At 41.0% G+C, this 23,077-nt stretch overlaps 1 protein-coding gene across 1 annotated transcript; it reads left to right on the plus strand.

The window, feature by feature from the left end:
• Positions 1-12,990: 12,990 nt before the first annotated feature.
• Positions 12,991-22,964, plus strand: MYCFIDRAFT_179068 (uncharacterized protein; the record flags this gene model as incomplete). Its single annotated transcript, XM_007933181.1, has 6 exons — positions 12,991-13,013; positions 22,534-22,581; positions 22,612-22,655; positions 22,690-22,820; positions 22,846-22,892; positions 22,949-22,964. 6 exons carry the CDS (start codon positions 12,991-12,993, stop codon positions 22,962-22,964), a joined length of 309 nt encoding a protein of 102 aa, XP_007931372.1.
• Positions 22,965-23,077: the final 113 nt, after the last annotated feature.

Here is a 23,077-nt window from a genome sequence, read left to right on the forward strand (position 1 = left end):
GTAACTTCTAGGTAGTTAGACTTAGGAATGTCTACCGTAGTGCCCTTATCCTTCTATAGATCCTCGTACTTCTTTACTACGGCCTCGATAAGTTATACCTACTCTTCGGTACTATAGGCCGTTACGCTATTAAAAAGCTAGGTCTCCTTTATAGGGTTCGGTAGGTCCGGTAGCGGAAGGCCGGCTACGCCGTAATCTTCCGGCGCGATATAGTAGTAGCTGTAGTAGTTATACTCGCGTATATATCCTATTTTTGTATATCGTAGTAGCGTCTATAGCCGGTTAGTATCGTTACGGACCTATACGAAATTTACCGCAGCGTCTACTACTACGGCGTAGATAGTTAGGGCCTTATTCTTAAGTTCCTAGTTCTACGGGTAGAACGCTACGTCTCGGTCCGAAGGGAGGTGCGTTCTAAACTAGACGGGTACTAAAGTTATAGCCTACGGTACTAGAACGACGTTCTTATCGCCTAAGTATACTACCGTACGGAACTTAATCTAATCTTTACGGCCTACTAGTAGGGGAATCTTCGCCTTTTTATAGGAATTAATCGTTGCGGTACGGTATAGTATATCAATCTTAATACCCTCTAGGCCGATAATATCTATCGCTATAAGAGACTTAGCGCTAAGCTCCTTAACGACGTATACCTTATAACGTATATAGGCGATAACCTTAGAGCCTTTAACGATTCCTAGTACCTAAAAATCGAGATCTACGTACTTACTAATATCCGTTAATCCTACGCCTTTAACCTTTAGTAGGGCTACTAGACGCTTACGCTCGATATCTAGGCGCGTCTAGCGTAGGAAGGCCTTATCGATAAGAGATACGGTAGCGCCTATATCTAGGCAAACCGCGTATTCTATACTGTCCTTCTATAGGCGTACGACTATACGTAGATAATAATAGCCTCGAAACGCGTATCCTTCTTTAACCTTTAGTAGTATAGCGGACTTAATAAGCCTAGCGTCCTCCTCTACGCTATCCTTCTTAGGCGTTAGCTCCGTAGCGTGCTTAGTGCGCCTATAGTCCTATAAGAGATTGTTACTATCGAACTTCGCGCTACAATTTGCGTATAAGAACTTTAAAGGCCGTATCGTAGCAAAGGGTTCTATAGCCGGAGGGAGGTACTTACTAATATATAGAGAAAAGGGCGATAGTAGCGGAACCTCGCTATAGTATACTAATACGGAGTCTTATAAAGAGGCATCGTTATCTACGTCGTCTAATCTATAGTAGATATCTACCTAGTCGTTAAAATATACCGGTACGGAGTGCGGGCTTACTAGCCTCGCCGAGTAGCGTAAGCTTAATTATAGGCGTAAGTATAAACGTAGCTCTAGGATAGATATAGGCTCTCCGACTAGAGGCTCCGGTGCCTGCTTATTAGCGTAATAGTTGCGCGGGGCGTTATTGCCTTAGCGGCCGCGCTCTTACTAACCCTAGGTATTACGTACGTCGTTTCGCGTACCCCTATCTTATCGTTACCTACGATTAGTATTTCGATTACCGCCGCGTGCCTCGTAGCCTCGATTATTATTACGTAGCTCCCTATTACGGTTAGAAGCGTACTCTTTTAGGCGTCCCTCTCCCGCTAGGGCTTGCCTATCGTTTCCTTAATCTCGGCGCTAATACTAGTTTTAATTAGTATAGCTACTATCTCTAGGGCGCTTATTGCCGTAGCCTCCGGCGTAACCGCGACCTAAACTATCGCGATATCCGCGTACTACTAGAGTATATCGATTATCGAAACTACCGGCGTAACTACGACCTAAAGTATCGCGATATACGCCCGAGGAATCGGCGTATCGTTCGTTATTACGAGCGCTTCGATACTATAACTTACCGTTATACCTATTGCGGCCTCGTATAGTACCGTAGCTATCGGACTATAGGTACCTGCGGCACTATGCTTCGTATTTGTCTTCTACGGCTCGCGTAAAAGTGTAAATCGTATCGCTTAGTAAGGGCTTATTAAGCTTGTCCTATAGGCGAGGTTCGAACCGTAACTACGCTTAGTAGAGAAAGGCATAAGGCCTGTTTAGATCTATCTCGAGCCCGGCTTCGCGCACGTAGCGAATGCAATTTATAATAAACTACTAGAGCGCTCTACGGTTGCGTACGTCTTATATAGTATAGGATTCGGCGTATAACTTGTCCTAGGCCTCGATAATAGATCTACTAAATTTATCCCTTAGGGCTTTGTACTAGCGTTTAATACCTTCTCCTCCGCGAATAGTATTACGATTATTGCTCGTAAGCTCGTAAATAAACTGTTACTATACGGCCCTACGTAGGCACTTAGTAAGTTAGGTACGTACGGTGCGGGCGTAATTAACTATAGCGTAATTACAAGCGGCGTCTAGAAAGAGGTATACCGAAGTAAAGGTAACCTTATTGCCGTATATATAGATATCCTAGCCTTTAGAGTCTACGTATAGTACGTCTAGATAGAAGTACCCGATATCTATAGGGTTAAATCTCTCTAGGCGCTAGGAACGCTATAGGCTATAATAGGGCGAGCGGGTAAAGCGGAAATTGTCTATATAGTAAGGGTTAAACCCGTAACCTCGCGGGCTAAAGTTCCTACTATAGGTACTAGAGTCGCTAGGGCTCGGGCTTAGAGGCCCTCCGCTAGTAGTACCGCCTTAGCTATAGCGGCGTTATCTAGCCTCGGCGTTGCGTTATACGTTACGCCGTAACTAATAAGGCTAGGCTTCGACTAGGTTAGGTAGTAGGGCTAATAGAACCTGCTCCTACGGGACCTGTTTATACAAACCTGCCTACGCGAGGCGTTTAGCTCGTCTAGTGTCTAGCCTATCTTATACTAAGCTCGAAGGGATACTTTAGCGTAACTAGTCGATCTCGTCCTAAATCTTATCCCTAAGTTATTAGGTTTAGATAACCTATTAATTTAAGAGTTGTCTAAATAGCTAGCGTATCTTATTACGTAGGACGGCTAAGTTAGCGGCGTTTAGGATTTCGCCGTTAGCGTCTTTAGCGGCCGCGTTAGCGCTAGCGGCGTTCTAGTTCTCGCATACCGGGACCTCTCGAGGGCGTTAAGACTATAGATTGTCGTATATAGGCTGTTTGCCGTTGCGCTAGTTCTAGGAGGATAGTCCTACGCTAGCGTTACGTACTTACTAGCGGTCCGCGACTAGGCGTCTAGCCTCTATACCTAGGACTAAGGAAAGCGTCGACTAATCTATTATAGCGCTACTAGCGAGGAGGCGGGTTACGCTCTATACTAGGCTCTATATATACTAAGTCTATACGCTAGATATCTAGGTCTATATCTTAAGACATATCGACTATATTCTTAGCCGATATAGGAGGGAGTAGTAGCTCTTACTCTTGTCGTCGGGGTCCTCGCTACTAAGTACCTTATCGCTAAAGCTTAGGAGCTAGTAAAGAGGACTCTAGACTGCTTAGAGCCGGGAGCTCCTACTATTCGGGCTTAGGGCTCTATTGCTCCGGAGCTTACTAATTGGGACTCTACTACTCCGTATCCTAGTACTCGGGCTTAGGACTGTATTACTTAGGACCTTGCTATTTAGGACTCTACTGCTTAGGGCCGACTAAACCTAGTAAGGACAAATTAGGACTACTTGTATATAACAGCTCTAAGGCACTAAGTTCTCGTAGACCTAGGGGAAAAACAATTAGTAAGAACCTATAGCGTACGTACGTAATACATTACGTACTAGCTGCCGAAATCGTCCGACGGCGACGTAGCTATAGGCTAGTATCCGGACTTATAGGCACTACTATATCTAGTAAGGGTAGTGCTAGTTCTAGAGTAGGAGCCGCTAAGTCGTTAGGCTCCGTCGTATCTAAAACTACGAGTTAATTACGAAGTGCGATTAGCGTTTTCGCGGCTACTATAACTAAAGGGCGGTTTACTATCTAATCCTAGGGAAAACCGAGGGTAGTACCGCCTCTAGCGTCCGAGAGCTTTCGTAGTATATATTCTTCTAGGGGCTAATAATAAGTAGTAATTGTCGTAACGACTGCTTTTAATAGGTCCCTCTATTTCTAGTATACTAACTTAGTATAACCGGCGTTAGCTAAGAACTCCTTAAAGCAAAAAGCGATGTTTAACGAGTAGGCGTCTAAATCGGGGCGTACGGAAGCTAGTATATTAGTAAATTAAGCGTAGGCTCGCTAGTCTTATAAAAGTAGGATTAGTATAGCGTTAAAAAACTAGACGAAAGTTAGGTAACTATTAGGGTGCCTACAAGCTCTTACCTCGAGTAGTGCCCGCTTCGGCAGGTGCTAGTATCGAGTAAATAAACCTAGATAAGGAAGGCGGGCTACCCGGTCTAGCAATTAGAGGGCTATAGGGCGCCGTCGGTATATAGCTATATATATATAGAAGATAATATATAGAATTTTAGAGGACTGTCGTAATCGTATCGGTATCGAGCGTAGGTAGTTATTATAGTTAGGTAGGTAGGTCGGTGCCGCTAGTACGGGACCTCGCGGTCGCGTTAGGCAGCGGCGGTAGGGGTTTTTTTTTTGTTTTTAAGGTACCCGATCGTCTAGTACTTAGGTACTATTTAATCGGGTCTAGATCTAACTAAAGCGAAGCTACTAATTGTCGCGCAAGGGACGAATTAGTAGACGTGCTATAGTATAGTATTAGGGTAAGTATCTACGGTTCTATAGAAAGTATATACCGGGCTTAGCTAGCGTACCGTCCCTACTATAATACGCTCTTATACTCTATAACGATTTATATAATATACTTCTGCTTATTAAGCGTCGTTACCTCTACTTAAGAGGGGGGGGTAGTATTATAGAGTAACCCTCCTATTTATAGTTATAGATGCCTTAGGTATTAGTTCTTAGCGCTACGATAACTTTTACGCTTCTCGCGCCCTCTTATAAATAGACCCCGTAGTAGTTCTGTTTCCGAACTACTAAACGTATATAGTTTGGTTTCTTAGCGGCGAACTAGCTCCCTAGTTCCGGTTTGGTTTTTTCGAACTATATAGATTCCTAGTTTAAACTAGAGACTGTATTAGTTTTACTATAAGGATACTCTTATTCGACTGCCGGCTACGATTGCCGGCTATAATAGTAACTCTATTACATTTACTACGCTCTTTTGCCGTTGCTAGGGCGTAGTTGCCGTTGCTAGGGCGTAGTTGCCGTTGCTAGGGCGTAGTTGCTATTACTAGGGCGTAGTTGCCGTAGTTACGAAAGCTTACCTATATAACGTTACGTAGGCGGCAACAATTAGGGCTTCGCGATATTCTTATACTTTTAACTTCTTCCTCTATATCTATACCGATAATAACTACTATACGCTACGCCCCCGCCCCTTTCTCTTATAATAGTAAGAGAGAAGCGCGCCGCGCGCTAAACAGAAGATAGAACTAAAGACCGCGAGTTTGTTTTGCCTAAGCGTCTAACTAAAAAGCGTAAGACTAAAGAGGAGTACTCTACGAAGAAGAATTCCGTACGAGACCGCGAGAGAAAGGAGAAGATAGATAAGGATAAGAGAAGAAAGACGCGGAATAAGGCATTCTATCGATAGCTAGCGCCTATAGAAAAAAGTAAAGATTAGAATAAGAAGACAACCTAAGAGAAGGCTAAGAGGAGGAAAGAATTGCGGCTAGTTTTCGAGCGTAAAGTTCTAGTAGCGTAAGTTAATCTAGCTAGCGGCCGTAGCTAGCAGCTATAGCCGGCAGCCGTAGCCGGCAGCTATAGCCGGCATATTTTTCTTTAATACGTTAACTAATAGTATTTAGACCTATAGCCGCTAGCTCTATCGATACGACCGATAGTAACGGAGATATTTAGATAGCCGAGAATAATAATACTAGAGTTTAGGATGCCGCGATAGAGCTTAATACTACGAATAAAGGAACTGAAAAAAGCGAGGAGATACTATACGTCGATCTAGTAATAGGTGCAGTCTTAGGGCCTAACGCTATAGACGATAAGCGCTAGGAGTAGATCGAGTATAGTTAAAGAGACGAGACACCGGTAAAGGGCTAAGGTATAAGTCCTATTAATCTAGAAAATTATAGTTAAAGCTACTACGAAAAGCTAGTAAGGATTAGAATCGAGACTAGTCGTCTTTATATCCTCGATATAGAGTAGAAGTTTCTTTATTAGTATTAGAGCGAAGCCTTTACGTCTATAAAGGCAAAGTAGCTTACGATTAATGCGATCGGGGCTAGGTATCTAGAGATAGTAGAAGTATTACTATAGGAGGAAGAGGTACAGGTAATTATTCTATACTCGGTATATATAGCCGGCGTTCGTAGCCGGCAGATACTAATAGTTAAATAGAAAGCGTTTCTCGAAGGTAGAGTACTACTACTATATAAAATCTTTACTAAGGCAGAGAGGGCTTGTATCCGGAATCTAAGCTACTAGTAGGATAGGTTAGCGTTAGAATTCTCTAAATCTCTATATAAGCCTCCGAAGGATTACCTATTTTAGCGATACGGCTTTATCTCGACTACTCCGTAGGCACCCGAAGAAGCTCGAGCGCTCTTTAAGGTCTTTACTAAGAAGCGGAAGGAGTTCGAGGATTAGGATTAGTTAATAGAGCTATTAGTTAGTCTTAGGTTTCGTAGTTAGACTCGGCCTAAGCATTTGCTTATCGAGTGTCTTATACCGAAAGAGGATAGATTAAGACTAAAAACGAGCTTAGATTCGTTAGGTATAGTAGCTCGGTTCCGTTAGTAGGAGAGAGCCGCCGTATAGAAGGCAAAATTTAGGTAGTTAGGGTAGCTAGGAAAGAAATTCTAGTAGTTAGGCTAGCTAGGGTAGCTAGGAAAAAAAAATCTAGTAGTTAGGTAGCTAGGAAACAAAAAAAAAGGTAGCTAGCTATTTGCTACCTAGCTGTTCCTAACGATACGATACTATAAAAGAAAGGGTGTTTCCCTATAGCTACTAGTATATATCTACTACTCCTAAGTCCTTACCTTACCGTACGAAACCTTAAAATATACCGACCGACATTGTATATATACTAGGCGCTATACTAGGAAGGGTAATAACGAGACGATAGTCGAAATAGTCTAGTATACGAGCGAGATTACGACAACGTCGAGAGGAGGTCGTATACTTACCTTCGAGCCTATCGAGTCCTAGACGACGATTAGGGCTAGATTTATCCTCTCCGAATCCTAGTAGTAGGAATTTATTATAGGGTACTACTACCTAGTCCTTACCTTTACGGAGTCTAAGTAGAAGGTTATTCGGAGATATAAGAACATCGAGTATTAACCCGGAAATCTTCGAAAAGGCTAGCTAGGCGTATCTTTAGAAACCCGAGTATATAGAGTAGTTCAATTAATAGGTCTATAAGATACAGTTCCCTTTACACTTACGTTTAAAGGAGTATAAACTCCGGAAGTACTCGATACGATAGGGGAGTAAGGAGCGAACGGATATATTCTAGAAGTTCTTTATAGAGGGGGCATTGTACCGTTATACGACTTCTCGACTTAAAGGTTAACTAGTAATTGTCTACAACTTCTACGGTTTAATCCTAAAATACCCGAAACTGGGGGATAGGAACTTATCGCCTACGAACTATCTCTATTCTAAACGGTATCGGGAATCTTAAGGAGAGAGGAGAGTTAATATAGATATAGCGTTCTAGAAAGAGGTACGTCTTCTAAAATGCCGGCTATAGCTGCCGGCTATAGCTACCGGCTATAGCTACCGGCTACAGATTCCGGCTATAGATTCCGGCTACCTAAATCAACCGTAGAGGTCTAGCTAATTATTATAGGCTACGCTTAAGGAAGCTCTAAGATTAAAGGCTACCGATTTCTCCCCCGAAGACTTTAAGTAACTAGTAAACGAAATACTAGCTACAAACGGTCTTCCGGAAGACTTCTACGAAAGAGAGTCTATATAGAAGATATACCTATATCTTATAAACTACCCTCCCCTATTTCTCGGCGCGATAACCTAGCGTATTATATTCGAAAAGAATAAAGAGGCTACGTTAGACGACATTCGAGAGATCCTCCGTAATACTTACCGAGTAGCTATTACTATCGATAGCTAGTTAAGCCGGACTATAAGAGCCTCCTTCCTCTCGATTATACTATACTTTATTAATTCGGATTAGAAACTCTAGGAACTTATAATCGGATTCCCTAAAATTCTAGGTTCCTATACTAGTAAGGATATAGCGAAGCTTATCTATACGGTAATAGATAGGGTTAGCGTAATAACGAAACTGATCTCGATTACTACGGACAACGCTAGTAATAATCGAATATTATATAAGGCGTTGTATATACAATTCACTTATATATGTCTTTAAAATTACTAATTGTATCGATAGGGTCGAGTACGTAGAGGAGATTATAAGGTCTATAATTTAGCTTAATCTTCCGAATATTAAGCTCGCTACGATTCCGGATACGCACGATAATACGTACGATAATAACGATAAAGAGGAGCCTATTAATAGCCCTAGCCCTATTGAATCGGAGCCGACGTCGTTACTAGTTATATCCCTATAGAAGTTTCCCTACCTCGCTTATACAGTTTAAATCGCGATCCGAGCCCTCTTTAAGACGCTTAAAATTGCACTATTAAACGACGACTAATAGAAGATCCTAGATAAGGATAAAGTATAGTCGAAAGTCGAGAAACTTATTATAGTAATAAGACAGGATAAGGTAGAGAGCCTCGCTCTCGTTTTGTATAAGGTATAACTTTTGTCCGTAGCCGGCACCTATAGCCGGCAACCTAGTATAGTTCTAACTCTTTTTCTCTAGCTTCGTCGTCTAGTAATATATACGAACTCGAGCTTATAGAGATATAACCGATTCGAGGCTATTTAAAAGAACCTAATCGAGCGCCCTAAAACCGATGCCTAGAATATCGCATAGAATAAGCGATAGCAAAAGCGGCCTCCTTAGCGCCTACTCCGTTTTACCTAAGACGTTAAGACCCGGTTCGATTCGACTTTCTATATAGTTACGAGGGGATATACTTTACGTACCGCTCTTAAGATCTATTAGAGTTCTAAGGGTATTAAGTAGCTCGGCCTTACCGCCGCCGAATAGCGCTAAGCAGAGTATCTCGTCGATATTAGTAAGCATTACGCGAAGGTTACTACTACGATTAGAAGAACCCGAGGACCGACGATCTACCTTATCTTTACGTACTATAACTAGCTCTTTAATAAGCTCGAGGAAACCGTAGCTAAGCTAGCTAAGAAAAGCGTTCCCTAGAAAGTAGCTATAACGAAAGCTATAGATACCTCCTATACTAAGTTATATAAATATTATAGTACTACCTTTAAGTCGTTCGGGGATATCTATAGCGTTACGTACTTGCTTAACCTAGTAGAAAAGGATATATACTAGTAGAGGCTGGAATAGAAGGCGGACGAGGTATAGCCGAAGCATTACTAGACTATTCTAGAAAAGATATTCTACGAGCGTCGGAAAGAAACTAGTCTAGATACAGCTCCTATAAAGAAAAAGAAGGTTTAGAAGACTCCGATATTATATCTATTTCGTAGGTAGGAAGTAGAGGTAGAAGAAGAAGCAACTACTAAAGTAAATAAAGAAGAGTTCGATCTCTATCGGTGCGCGAGTAAGTATAAACCCGTAGGCTCGGAAAGAGGGCTAATAATCTCTAGATCTTACCGGTCTTCTAGACGAATTCGGAGACGATATTCTCGCTATATAGTAGCGGTTAGAGCCTAAGTTTCTAACGATAGCGTCGGTCGCTCGGGACGTCCTCGCTATTCCGAGCGTAGATATAGGCTATAAGAGGTCTTTTAGTATCGCTCGTTACTAGGGCCGCTTTAATCGAATATACTCGCCTACTACCTTCGAATCTATTATAGTATTCCGATACTATCTCCTCTACTAGAATCGCTAAGGTAGGTTACTAAAGATTATACTAAAGGAGTTAATCGAGGAATTAGAAAACCTTAAGATCGAAGAAACCTAGGAGCGCGAAGAGAATACGAAATTTAGTCTAAGCGAAACCCTAATTAGCGATAACGAAGAGGAGGAGGGCGGAGGTAGAAGGCGATACCGGGTCGAGAAGCGGAAATATATATAGGCTTAGAGTAGCTTTAAGGAGACGAAGCGTTTACGTATAAGGTAATATAGCCGGCGTATATAGCCGGTATATATCCGAAATATATTTCGAATTCCTAGGACCTAAACAGACTAGTTGCTATAGCAACCGACCCCGCTTACCTACGGACTATTTCTAATTCTCTATTCGCTCTTCCTCTCCTTCTTCCCTTTCCCTATATTCTTAAAGATAAATATACCTTAAGGATTCGGCTCTTCGGGCCTTCCTAAGCCGGCTACCTCCCCTTCCTTAAGCTACTATCCTTTATTCGAATCTAACGATAACCTACTAAGGCGGTTTAATAGAAGACTATTTGTTCTAGAAGGCAAGAAGCATTAATGTCTCCTTACGATTATATGCTTATTAATTTTCTAGGTCCTACTAATATACACTCGTCGCCTAAACGCGTAGATAAATATCTTTAGAGGCTAAAGGGTAAGGATAAAGCAAGCTAAGTATAGGGAGACCGTAGCGAGAACGAGATATCGGAAGAGCAAGGCTCTCCGTAGTATATACGAAGGAAGGGGGTTCCTCGGAAAATAGTACTAAAAAACAAGAAGGCTATAGGTAGATAGGAGAAGGCTAAAAAGAGTAGACGGACGAAGACTATCGCGAAGAAAAGTTATCTTTCTATTAAAAGAAAGGGAACAAGGTAGGACTCGACGATAAAGAAGCGGCGCTTTAAACTAGGTACTATTACCCTTCGCTAGATCCGGCTTTTCTAAAACAAAAGAGGGACCGAGCTTTTAATCCCTAAGACTCCCTTCTAGCGACTCGTCCGAGAAATTATATTAGATTTTTAGTCTAGTATACGATTTACGGCTAAGGCGATTAGTGCTCTTTAGGAAGCTACGGAGGCATTTCTCGTAACCGAGCTTAAGCTTTTAAACCTCCTTGCTATCTATACGAAGCGGGTTACTCTTTAAAATAAAGATGTATAGCTTCTAGCTAAAATTCAGCGTCGGTTTATAGCGGATTAGTTAGAAATTGTATTTAGTCGTTAGATTAACCTAGGCGGAGGCCTATTTTCGCATCCTTTTACCGGCTATAGGTGCCGGCTATATTTCTAATTTTATCTCCGCGCCGTCCCTAAATCTAAGGTACGAAGTAGAAACCTAGCGCTCTATATTTACCCGGCTATTATAGAGACGAGCTATATTTAGATTAGTTTCTTCGTATATCGCGACCTAGCGAGTAGTAAGCGAAAGGGCGATAGAACGTTTATAATACGTCTCTATTTAGACCTAAAACATAAAGGTCCTAAGGAGCCCTAGTATCCTAACTATAAGGAGATTCTTTAGTATTAGCACTTTAATCCTCTATACTACGAGGTAGATAGCAAGCCTATAAGAGAGAAACTTTAACGAGAAATTCTCTATAATACGTAGCGCTATTGTATAGCTATAGATACGTACTAAGTCCGGCAACTCGAAGAAGAATTAAGATAGCGTATTAGCGACCGAGGAGGAGATCGATAGTGTACTAGTAAAGTCGAGGTCTTATAAGCGAAGTGTGGGATAATATAGGCTCTTAGTCGTATAGAGTAACGTACTATATAAATAACTAGGCGTACTACTCTTATTTACTTACGACCTATATCCTAGGATGCTCTTCTCGTACTTTTTATACTCTTTTCTAATACCTTACCTATAATCGCTCCGCGATAACCGAGTAAATATAAGCTATAGGATTTCCGCTCGGTACCTTAGCCTTCGAGATACGGCGGAGTTGATTCTCTATAATACGTAGCGCTATTATGTGGCTGTAGATACGTACTAAGTCCGGTAACTCGAAGAAGAATTAAGATAGCGTATTAGCGACCGAGGAGGAGATCGATAGTATACTAGTAGAGTCGAGGTCTTATAAGCAAAGCATAAGATAATATAGGCTCTTAGTCGTATAGAGTAACGTACTATATAAATAACTAGGCGTGCTACTCTTATTTACTTACGACCTATATCCTAGGATACTCTTCTCGTACTTTTTATACTCTTTTCTAATACCTTTGATAGGGCTAAAGAGGCTACACGTAATTAGTATATAACTAGGCCAAGTGAAGCTAGGGTCTTAGTGCCTTAGGCAGAGCTTGGCGCTTAGTAATAGGCTAACTTGCCTGCCTTCCTCCCTCTCTTTCGAGCTCCTTATCGAATACTACTCGTACCTACTACTACCCTATCTACCTACTAATATACCCTTCTTATACAGTATTCGATCCACCCTTTAAGGGTAGCAGCTAGATAGTTCTTATTTCAAGCTTTTAGCGGTATAGCTACGAACAAGACTAATCTAACTATATTACGCCCGAAGAACGGGACCTATACGTACTATTCTATCGAAACAACCGTACTAATTATTAAGCAAGGCCTTCTACACGGCCTATTACACTAAGTCAATCGTACTAGACTAATATCTACTAATTCCGCTATATCCGCATCTTAGGGGCTAATAATACATTATTAGTATTACCCCTTATAATAGCCGGTTTATTACGACATAACAACCGTGCTACCGCTAGCAGCGCTAGCAACGACAACGCTAGTAGCACAGTGCCTACTAAAGTGCCTACTAAGGCTCCTGCTAAAGTGCCTCCTACTAAAGGGCCTGCTACTAAGCCTGCTACTAAGCCTGCTAAAGAACCTATAATTCTAGGCGACGACCTAGAATTGCCTATCGACGACATTCTTAACAATATTATTAACCGTCGATATAGCTAACTAGCCTTTAGGCCCTAACTAGTAGGGAGACTCTAAGAAGCTACCTAAAACAGGCTTACTACCTTGCGTTAGGAACAATAGCTAAAGGATAATCTCCTCGAGATTCGCCGCCTATAGGAAGCCCTAATAACTAATACTAAGCCGACAGTAGGGCCTTCCTTACTATTAGTCCTAGTCTAGAAGAAAGATGCTAAACTTAAGGACTGTACCGTGTTTAATAGCTCTAGCCGTAAGCAGTACAATAATTATATACGTAATTGTAAATTAAACTAGCGGAATGCACTAAGGGCCCTGCTAGATAACTACTTATTAGTCGTCCACGCTATATAGTACATTAATAGCGACCTAAAGCGTACCTAGGATAACTATTTTGAATCCCTTAACGATTAGACCGCTATTTAATAGTAGGACTACAAGACTATTATACTAAACACCCTTAGCAACCCTATATTACGCTAGTAGTACGCCTAAGATTAATATCTACGTACTAAACAAAAGGCCGACTAAACCTCTCGATCCTTCGAGGCCTATCTAAAGACCCTTAAGGACGATTTGCCCCCTAAGACCGACTCTATCTAGATATCCGAAATACGCCCCAAATTGCGATAGGAATTAGTCCTTAAATTGGACCGCCGCCGTATGTTTAAACAGGCCAACCTAATACGTATCTAATTTATAGTCGAGGTAGAAATAGCTAAACGAGCTATCTAGCTCTAGCAACGACTAGAATTAAGGATCCGACCTACTAGCAACCGTAGCAACCGTAGCCGCGGAGGAAACTAAGGTTCCTACTAAGACAACAATGCTAATAATAGGAACAGTAACGATCGTAGAAGAGGCCGTAGCCGGCGGCTATATAGAGGAGGCCGCGATAGGGGCCGTAGAAGGGGCTCGTATCCCTATAATACTAACTGCTCGACTAATAATAGTAGTAATAACAGCTACGGCAGTCTACTAACCGGATTGAAGTGCTTCAATTGTAATAGTACTAGCTATCTACTAGGCTAATACGACAAACCTAAGGACTAGGCCCGAATCGACCGTACTACCGCTAAGTACTAAAAGCACCTCTTAGCAGCTAACGCTACCCCTATAGGCTAACCTTCGAAAAAAGAGTAAGCGCCGTACTAACTGTTAGCCTCGTGCGGCGTAAGACTATCGACATTATGCTAGCTATTATACGTACCTGTCTCCTATCTAGGCCCGATACTAACTATAAGGCAAAGGTTATACTAGACCCTAGAAATTTAGTTAGCGCCCTTATTAGCTATCGCCTAGCTAAGCAATTAGACCTTCGACAACTGCCGAGGACTAACCTACTAACCCTTGCTTGGTTTAATAACGCTCGGTACTTAACCTATAAAGCCTACTATATTCCTATAGTTCTAAAAGACGACCTCGGAAATAAACGCCTACTAAACTTCACTACCTACGCAATAGATATAGACAGCCTCCTATCCGATATTGTTATTAGCAACCCTGTTCTTAAGTACTATACTATAGTTATAGACTTAGGCAGTTAATAATAGCGATTTAGAATCGCTAGAAAAGAGGACATTAAATACATTAATATTAGCGAGTGCCCTAATAATATTAGGGTCCTATTTATTAGCAACCTAACCCTAGCTAATCCGACGGCCGACCTGCTCGGTAGTAATAACGATAAACCTGTGCCCCCTAATGATCCTAATTAGCTTGCTCGCATACTAGAGCCTATCCGAGAGACCTATATTAATATGTTTAAACACTACCTAGCGTCGATATTGCCTATGTTTAAAGAGACGGATTATAAGATTAATATTATAGAGGGCAAGGAGGTTCCTTTTAGCCCCCTCTATAACCTTAGTAAACGAGAGCTTGCTATATTGCGTAAGTATCTAGAGGAAAACCTAGCTAATAGCCGGATACGATATAGTAACAGCCCTACTAGTGCACCTATCCTGTTCGTACTAAAGAAGGATAGTAGCCTACGTCTATATGTTAATTACCGTAGGCTTAATGCTGTTACTATTAAAGACCGCTATCTACTTCCGCTTATTAATAAGACCCTCGATCGCCTTTCTAGTGCTTACTTCTATACTATACTAGACATTAAGGATGCGTACTATCGTATCCGCATTCGTAAGGGCGACGAATAGAAAACGGCCTTCCGTACTCGCTATAGCTATTTCGAGTACTTAGTTATACTATTCGGCTTAGCTAATGCCCCTGCAACATTCTAGTCCTATATTAATCGAGCCCTTTTAGGCCTATTAGACTACCTCTATATAGTTTACCTAGATAACATCCTAGTTTATATACACTCCCCTAACATTGCGGAGTACTAGGCTATAGTCTATAAGGTGCTCGATCGCCTACGAGCCTATAGCTTATATTACAAGCCTTCTAAATGTACCTTTGCTACTAAAGAGGTGTTATTCCTCGGCTTCCTCGTATTAACTAAGGGTGTTAAGGCTAATCCTAATCGAATTAAGACTATTACTAAATAGCTAATACCTACTAGTATTAAAGAGCTTTAATTATTCCTAGGTTTTGCTAACTTCTACCGTCGATTTATCGAAGGTTACTCGCGGCACGTAATGCTACTAACTGAACTTACTAAAACTAAGGCTAACCTAACTAGAGAGTTTAAATAGACTAACAGAGCACAAGCCGCTTTTAACGGTTTAAAGAAGCGCTTTACTAAAGTCCCCTTATTGCACTATTTCGTACTAAGCAAACAGATCCGTATTAAGACTAACGCTTCCTAGTTCGCTGTATTAGCTATTATATTACAATAGGCTAATAACAATTACTAGCACCTAATCGCCTTCTTTTTACGGAAGATAATCGATATAGAACGTCGATACGAGACCTACGAGCAAGAGCTCCTAGCAATCGTAGAAGCCTTTAAGCACTAGCGCTACTATCTTAATAGTGCATAGCACACTATTTAGGTCTATACGGACTATAACAACCTACGTAGGATTACGAAGGTTACTAGGGTTATAGGTCGATAGGCTAGATAGGCCGTCTACCTCGCTAGGTTTGATTTTAATATATTATATCGGCTAGGCGTAAGCAACCCTACTAATAGCCTATCGAGGCGACCTAATTACGATAGCGAAACCTAACACATTAATTCTTTGTTTCTAACCCTGCAGTATAAGATTGCTATAGCCCGTATTGTTAATAAGTACGCGTAGGATAAGCGGCTTACCGGACTCCGCGACAGCTTAAAGTATATTAATGCTCTTACTGTATTAATAGTGCGTATTAAGGCAAGAGCTAAGGATACAGATAGGAGAAGTTATAATAACTCCCTAGTCGATATCGCTATATATAGTAATAGCGATTAAAGCACTAATGCAGTTAATCCGGCTGCTAGTACTATTAGATACATATAATGCGTACCTCGTTTAATAGCGAGGGTGCTATTAAATAACCTTGCAAATAGGGATAGTTAATCGTTTATAGATAAGCTATTACAGGCTTAGCAGAGGGACGCCTTTGCTACTAAACGTATCGATAAGCTTATAAGTAGGCGAAAGACTCGATCTAGTAAGAGTAACTAGTCGATCGATAATAAAGGTTATTTAAAGTTTAAGGGTAGATACTATGTCCCCGCTAAACATTCGATCCGATAAGAACTTCTTAAGCGACACTATAATAGTGAGCTTGCCGGTTACTATAGTATAGAGAGGTCGCACGAGCTACTATCGCGTACATACTACTAGCTAAATAGTAAGCGGGATATAAAGGACTACGTAAACACGTATACTGTATAATAACGTGTTAAGGTACTAAAGCATTAGCCTTTTAGCGAGTTGTCCTTATTGCCAATCCCTTACAAGCTATTTACAGAGCTTATAATAGATTTTATTACAGGTCTTCCCCCTACTAAGCGAAGAGGAAGCAAAGATATCTTTAACGCTATCCTAGTCGTTATAGACCGGTTTACTAAGGGCGCTCGATATATCCCGGCGCGGAAAGATTAGACTGCTATTAATATAGCAGAAGCGCTATAGAATAACATCTTCTATACCTATTAGGGGACCCCTAAAGGGATAGTCTCTAACCGAGGCTCGATATTCACATCTTATTATTAGAGTAAGATTTGCCTATAGCTAAGACTCAAGCATCGCCTGTCTATAGTATTCTACCTACAAATAGATAGTCAAACCGAAAGGCAGAATGCTACGCTATAGCAGTACCTACGTAGCTACATTAATAAGAACCCTAATAACTAGGTCAATCTCCTATAACTAGCCGAATTCGTATATAACAATAGTGTCTACTTATCTACTAAGGTGTTACCTTATTTCGCTATAATAGGCTAGAACGCTACTATGCTACAAGACCCCCTACCGCTCGAGGCCGAGCGTAAGGAAAGGGAAGCGTATTAAGTACTAACCCCTAAAACACTAGCGGCTATTAAGAGGGTTTAGAAGATGCGAGAAATTCACGCTAAGATAGCTAACAAACTAGCAAAGGCCTAGGCCTATTAGAAGGCCTACTACGACAAACACTATACGCTAATAACCTTCAAGCAAGGTAATATAGTTATGCTTAGTATAAAGAGTCTCCGCATTCGTAAATACCTATTACCTAATAGCAAAACACGCCCTAAACTAGTACTAAGGTACATTAGCCTATTCCGTATTCGGGAAGTTAAGGGCTCTTCCGCATAGGCCTATTAGTTATAGCTCCCACTATACTACACTATCTATAATACCTTCTATATCTCCCTCCTTAAACTATACTACTACCGCGGAGACTCTAATAAAGAAGCCCCTACTAAACATAAAGAGATACTAGCTAACGGTAAAGAGCTATAGTCTATAGAACGTATTCTAAAGCACCGGACTAGGCAAGGCAAAAAGGAGTACCTCCTAAGATAGTAAGGCTATTTACCTAAATAGGACTTATAGGAGGCTAAAGACTCGTTTAAGAATATAACTAAGTTGTTAGATAAGTATTAGACTAGCGTAAAGAACACGAAGAAGGCTAAGAGCTTATAATACCTATAATGTCGCTAGGGATTAATGCTACCCCCGGGGTGCTATTAGCTAACTAATTAGAGGCAAGCAATTATTAGTAACAAAAGACAATAAGACTATACTACTATAGAATCTACCTCTTTACTAGCGCACCCTATAAGACCCTTCTCTTAGCGCCCCCTCTTATTCCTTTATTCTATAGAGGCCCTAAGGCCTAGTCGGTCGACGGCGCGCGCGCGTATAAATACTAGCGATAATAATAATAACGGCGTTACGCCTATACTAAAGGGCGGCACGGCCGGCGCGGCTATATTAGTAACAGTATTGCGGAGTGTATTGCTGTTTAAGAAAGGAAGGATACAGCTATGTTAGTAACGGTATTGCCGAGTTGTTGCTAGTTAAAGAAGGAAATTAGAAGAAGGTAAAGTTAGCGCTAAGACGACTAGCGCCGCTATTATCAAACATTACCTACTATTGCTACTACACTTGTAAAGACAACCTTACCTATACTACGAGCCTAAGGCACCTTTAATCAAACTTTAATTAAAACTTTAAGGCTAAGTTAAAACTTTGAGCCGCCTAAAAGACTAAGCGACTAATAGACTAACTAAGGGCAAAACTATAGAGCTAAGCTAGCTAGGGTCGATCTTGCGGACAATAGGTTACTCCTCGATCTTTCCGACCCTTTAAGCGAGGCGAACCTCTACTACTACACTTATAATAGCCTTTACTTATAGAAACTAGACGAGCTGTGTTTTTTAAAAAGATAAGATAAGATTGACACTTAAAGGCTGCTAAACCTAGCTAATTAGGGCTAGCGAAACTACGAATAATAAGAATAATAACCCTCGGAAGCGGACAAACCCTCGGAAGCGGACATTGCTAGGTCTTTTAAGAGTAGACGCAAAGAACTCGGTACGACATTACTTAGAGCGGAGGCAGGGCTGCAATACCTCGTACGTCTACCTATTATAGTAGGGAAGACGCGCTCGTATTATAATTAGTCGAAGGCCCTTAATTCTTATAGATATATATTACTTTATAGTTTATTATATATAGGGATAGCGTAGTTAGAGTTAGACATTGTACTATATTAGAGGTAAGGTTTAACATAGTTACATAATTAGGTAGTTAAGTGTTTAATTTAGCGCGGGCTAAGCAGCTTATTAGACTTGCTAAGTTAGCGGTAATAGAGGTCGTAGAATATAGATAGGCTACGAGGGCGCGGCCTTTAGAAGGGAAGCGTATATTAGGGCTAAAGAGGCTATACGTAATTGGCATATAACTAGGCTAAGTAAAGCTAGGGTCTTAGTGCCTTAGGCAGAGCTTAGCGCTTAGCAATAGGCTAACTTGCCTGCCTTCCTCCCTCTCCTCCGAGCTCCTTATCGAATACTACTCGTACCTACTACTACCCTATCTACCTACTAATATACCCTTCTTACAACCTTACCTATAAGCGCTCCGCGATAACCGAGTAAATATAAGCTATAGGGTTTCCGCTCGGTACCTTAGCCTCCGAGATAGAGCAGAGTTGAATTTAGAGCGATAGCCGGCACTCGTAGCCGGTATATAGAGACGGTAGTAGGCCTTTTCCTACTAAATAACTAGCTTGTTTAGTATAGCCTACCTAATATTTCTTATATTTACTAGCAATAGGCCTAGGTTACTTATAAGATTACTATAGCTAGTAAAGGCATTACTAAAGAATATCTATACTATAGTAGGATACTATTATTACGCCGGCTATTTATTAAAAGGAGGCTTTCGCCTATTACTATACCGGCTATATATACCGGCTGTATTTCAAAGTCTGCCGTACCTACCTTTTTTAGCCGTGCCTACCTTTTTTAGCCGTACCTGCCTTCTTTCCTTACTCTAACGTTACTATAATATAGGCTTGCGCGAAGCTTACTCTATTGCCTAGCGATACCGCGATACTACCGCTATATTTAACCTTCGTATTGATACCTATACCTCTACGCTCTATATCTACTACCTCCGTAATACCCTCGCTCCGCGCGCGCCTTCGTATACCTTCGTAACGCACTTTTTTCCTTAATTCGACGACTTTTATAATAGCGAGTCTACTTAACTAAGTTACGACGCCTTATAAGAAGGGACCTAGTGCTTCTACGGGTCGTAACAAGACCGGAAATAGTAGAACGAGTATAGCATATTAACGTAAGAGGGCTGCTACTACTACCGCTAGCTCCGGTACTAGAAAGGGCGTCGCGAGTAAGGCTCCGCGTAAGACAACGGCGGGTAAGGCTCTACGTAAGACGACAACTAGCGCTTCTACTACTAGTAGCAATCGTACGAAGCGTCGATAGCGCCTAGGAAGTAAGTCCTATTTATAGCCGGTAGCGTAGCTAGTAGCGTAGCCGGTAGCGTAGCCGGCATTCTTACTGTCTTTTTACTAATCCTTCTTTAGCCGTAGCCCTCCGTTAGATTCGGTAGTATTAGAAGAGTTCTAAGCTCCTAATCCGCAAAGCTCCTTTCTAACGACTTATTCGCGAAATTGCCTAGGATTATAGAACGGACCTTCGCTTCTAAGCCTCCGCGATAGGCGCCCTTTAAGAGGCTATAGAAGCCTACCTAGTTCGTATCTTCGAATATATATTTCTTTTCTACCTCTTTTCGGACTATACTAATACTATTTTAGCGGTTAACCCTATAGCTATCTACGCGAAGCGTATAACGATTATAGACAAGGATTTTAAAGCACTCGATTAGATTCTAAAAGGCTAGAATGTCTATATTCGAGACGGTGCTAGGTAGGATAGATGTTCTAGTAGGAAGGATGTTCGTAGTATTATCTATAAGCTTTTCTATATACGAAATAAGCCGCTATTATACGGCGCTATATACCGCGCTCTAAATACTCTCTAAGCATATATATATAGTATAGTATGCTTTATTAGCTGTACGGAATAGAAGTCTCCTAAAATCCCGTTAGTACTAAGGAGTAAAAAGGCCGGCTACGCTGCCGGCTACGCTACCGGCTACGCTACTAGGTTTTTTAAAGAACTAAAAGAAGATAGACATTCCGGTTAATTTGTATTAGTTTAGATTTTTATAAAAAGAAAATAGGGAAAAATAAGGAAGGTTGAAGAGCCTAATAGTTATAGTTATAGGCACTATCCCTGTTTTCTAGAGCATATTATATACCTGCCTTCGCAACTCTACCTAATACTCCCTCTAAATATCCCTATACTCTACCTACTAGAAATTCAACTAGGTACCTAGACCTATAGCTGCCTCTATATCTTTTACTATCTTCTATAGGTTAAAGGCCTCTTCTATAGCAGCCTCTACCTCCTTATATAATACGAAGTCACTACCTACCCTACCCTTTATATCTCCTAAATAACTAAGAGTTCTAAGGAACGAACTAGTATTCGGCCTTAGTATAGCGAGTAACTAGTAGAACGTTCTATAGAGCTGCTTTATAGCTCTTTTATATACTATACCGATACTAAGGGAGGAGCTATCCTAGCACTTAATATTGTCGAATAGTTCGGTAGGAAAGTATTAGAACTTCTTAAGGAGGAGGACTTCTAGGGAAATCGATAACTTATAAGTTCTACCTAGATCTAGATAATAACATTCTACCGAGCAGTTAGGGAATTAAATAGCGAGCGAAAGGATAAAATTTATACCTAATAAGTGCAGTTTCTGAACTAAACTATAATAGCTTGTATATATATATACTTTTAATTAGTTAGTGCCCTTAGCTAATTATCTATAGATTTAGGGTTATATAAGTACCTTCCTATAACTGAAAAATGCCGGCTACGCTACCGGCTACACTCTCGTATCTTATAAAGGGCTTGCTTCGAGTTACGTAGACATTCTTATACTTCTAATAAGTGTAGTTTCTAAACTGAACTATAATAGCTTATCTATGTGTATGCTTTTGATTAGTTAGTGCCTTTAGCTAATTGCCTATAGATTTAGGGTTATATAAGTACCTTCCTATAACTAAAAAACGCCGGCTACGCTGCCGGCTATACTCTCGTATCTTATAAAGGGCTTGCTTCGAGTTACGTAGACATTCTTACACTTCTTAGAAACCGATAAATTCTATAGTTCGAACTAGCTACTCTTGTAGTTGCTTAGCAAACCAACCTAAACTAAACTAGATCTTCGGCTTAGCAAACTAAACTAAACTAACCCGAACTACTACGGGGTCTACTTATAAATAGATATCTTTAAGAACTCGTTATAAACTATCTACTTAGTTGCCGCCCTTAATAGACTCCGAGAGCTTAGTATATCCTAAAATAAGAGGGTAATTTTATACTACTATAGAAAGAAAGCTATAGATATATATAAATAGAATATTAATATAAACGTAGAGATACGAAATAATAGCCTATATTATATATTATCTAAAATACCTCTCTCTCTCGATAATCTAGTAATATAATACCTATCCCTTTACCTACTTTCTAGGTAGAACTATATAATATATAAATAGAAGTTATTAGACTTATCTAAGTAGCGGGTATAGTCTAATTTTACGTAAAGTCTAAAATCTAGCCTAAGACGTTTTAGGTATAGACAATAGTAGTAGCCTTAATAGCAACGTAGGAGAGAGGTACAATTAAGCATTAAGCTCGAAGTTAATAGTGTCTAGAACAATACTTCCGTTTGTTGCGTACGCGGAGATTTCAGAAATTTTGTCTTTAGGTATACGAGGTCGAGATCTGTCGGTATATACCCAATCGAGACCTTTAATTTCGCTGTAGTGCAGCTTCCAATCTAATCTTCTTTCTTGCGGATTACCGTGTAGCGAGGTGGAAAGGTAACTGTTGCTTATGGGATAGGCTGCCAGAGAGTCTTCCATGGCAGTTGTTCAACGCAACGAGAAGTCATGGTAGTAATCGATGAAAATCAGACGCGAGCACGAAAAGATAGATGCACGCCACAGGCTCATTGTGACGACGGCAGCCGTATGGCCATACCTGGAAGTACTGGCGGCGTGTACAGCATCGAGGCAATCGAGACGCCTTCAGTCCTCAGTGAGGGCTCTCCTGTGCACCTGAACTTGGGCTTGTGAGTCCTCAGAGGTTAGACCTCGCGACGGAGCTGCTGACCAGACGTTCCCGTAATGCTCGATGATTACGATCCGCGGTCGACCTAGGATGAGACACGAACCTGTAGGTATTGGCACACTTAACGGCCTGAAGGCGAGATCCAGCAGTGTCTTAGTCAATTGCGGTGGTGGGCATCCCTTTGAAAACTCGACGAACAAGATCGTTCATGCAGGTTGCCCCAGTTTTGCCTGTGCGC

Source organism: Pseudocercospora fijiensis (assembly GCF_000340215.1).
Source record: "Pseudocercospora fijiensis CIRAD86 unplaced genomic scaffold MYCFIscaffold_10, whole genome shotgun sequence".
Classification (NCBI taxonomy): domain Eukaryota; kingdom Fungi; phylum Ascomycota; class Dothideomycetes; order Mycosphaerellales; family Mycosphaerellaceae; genus Pseudocercospora; species Pseudocercospora fijiensis.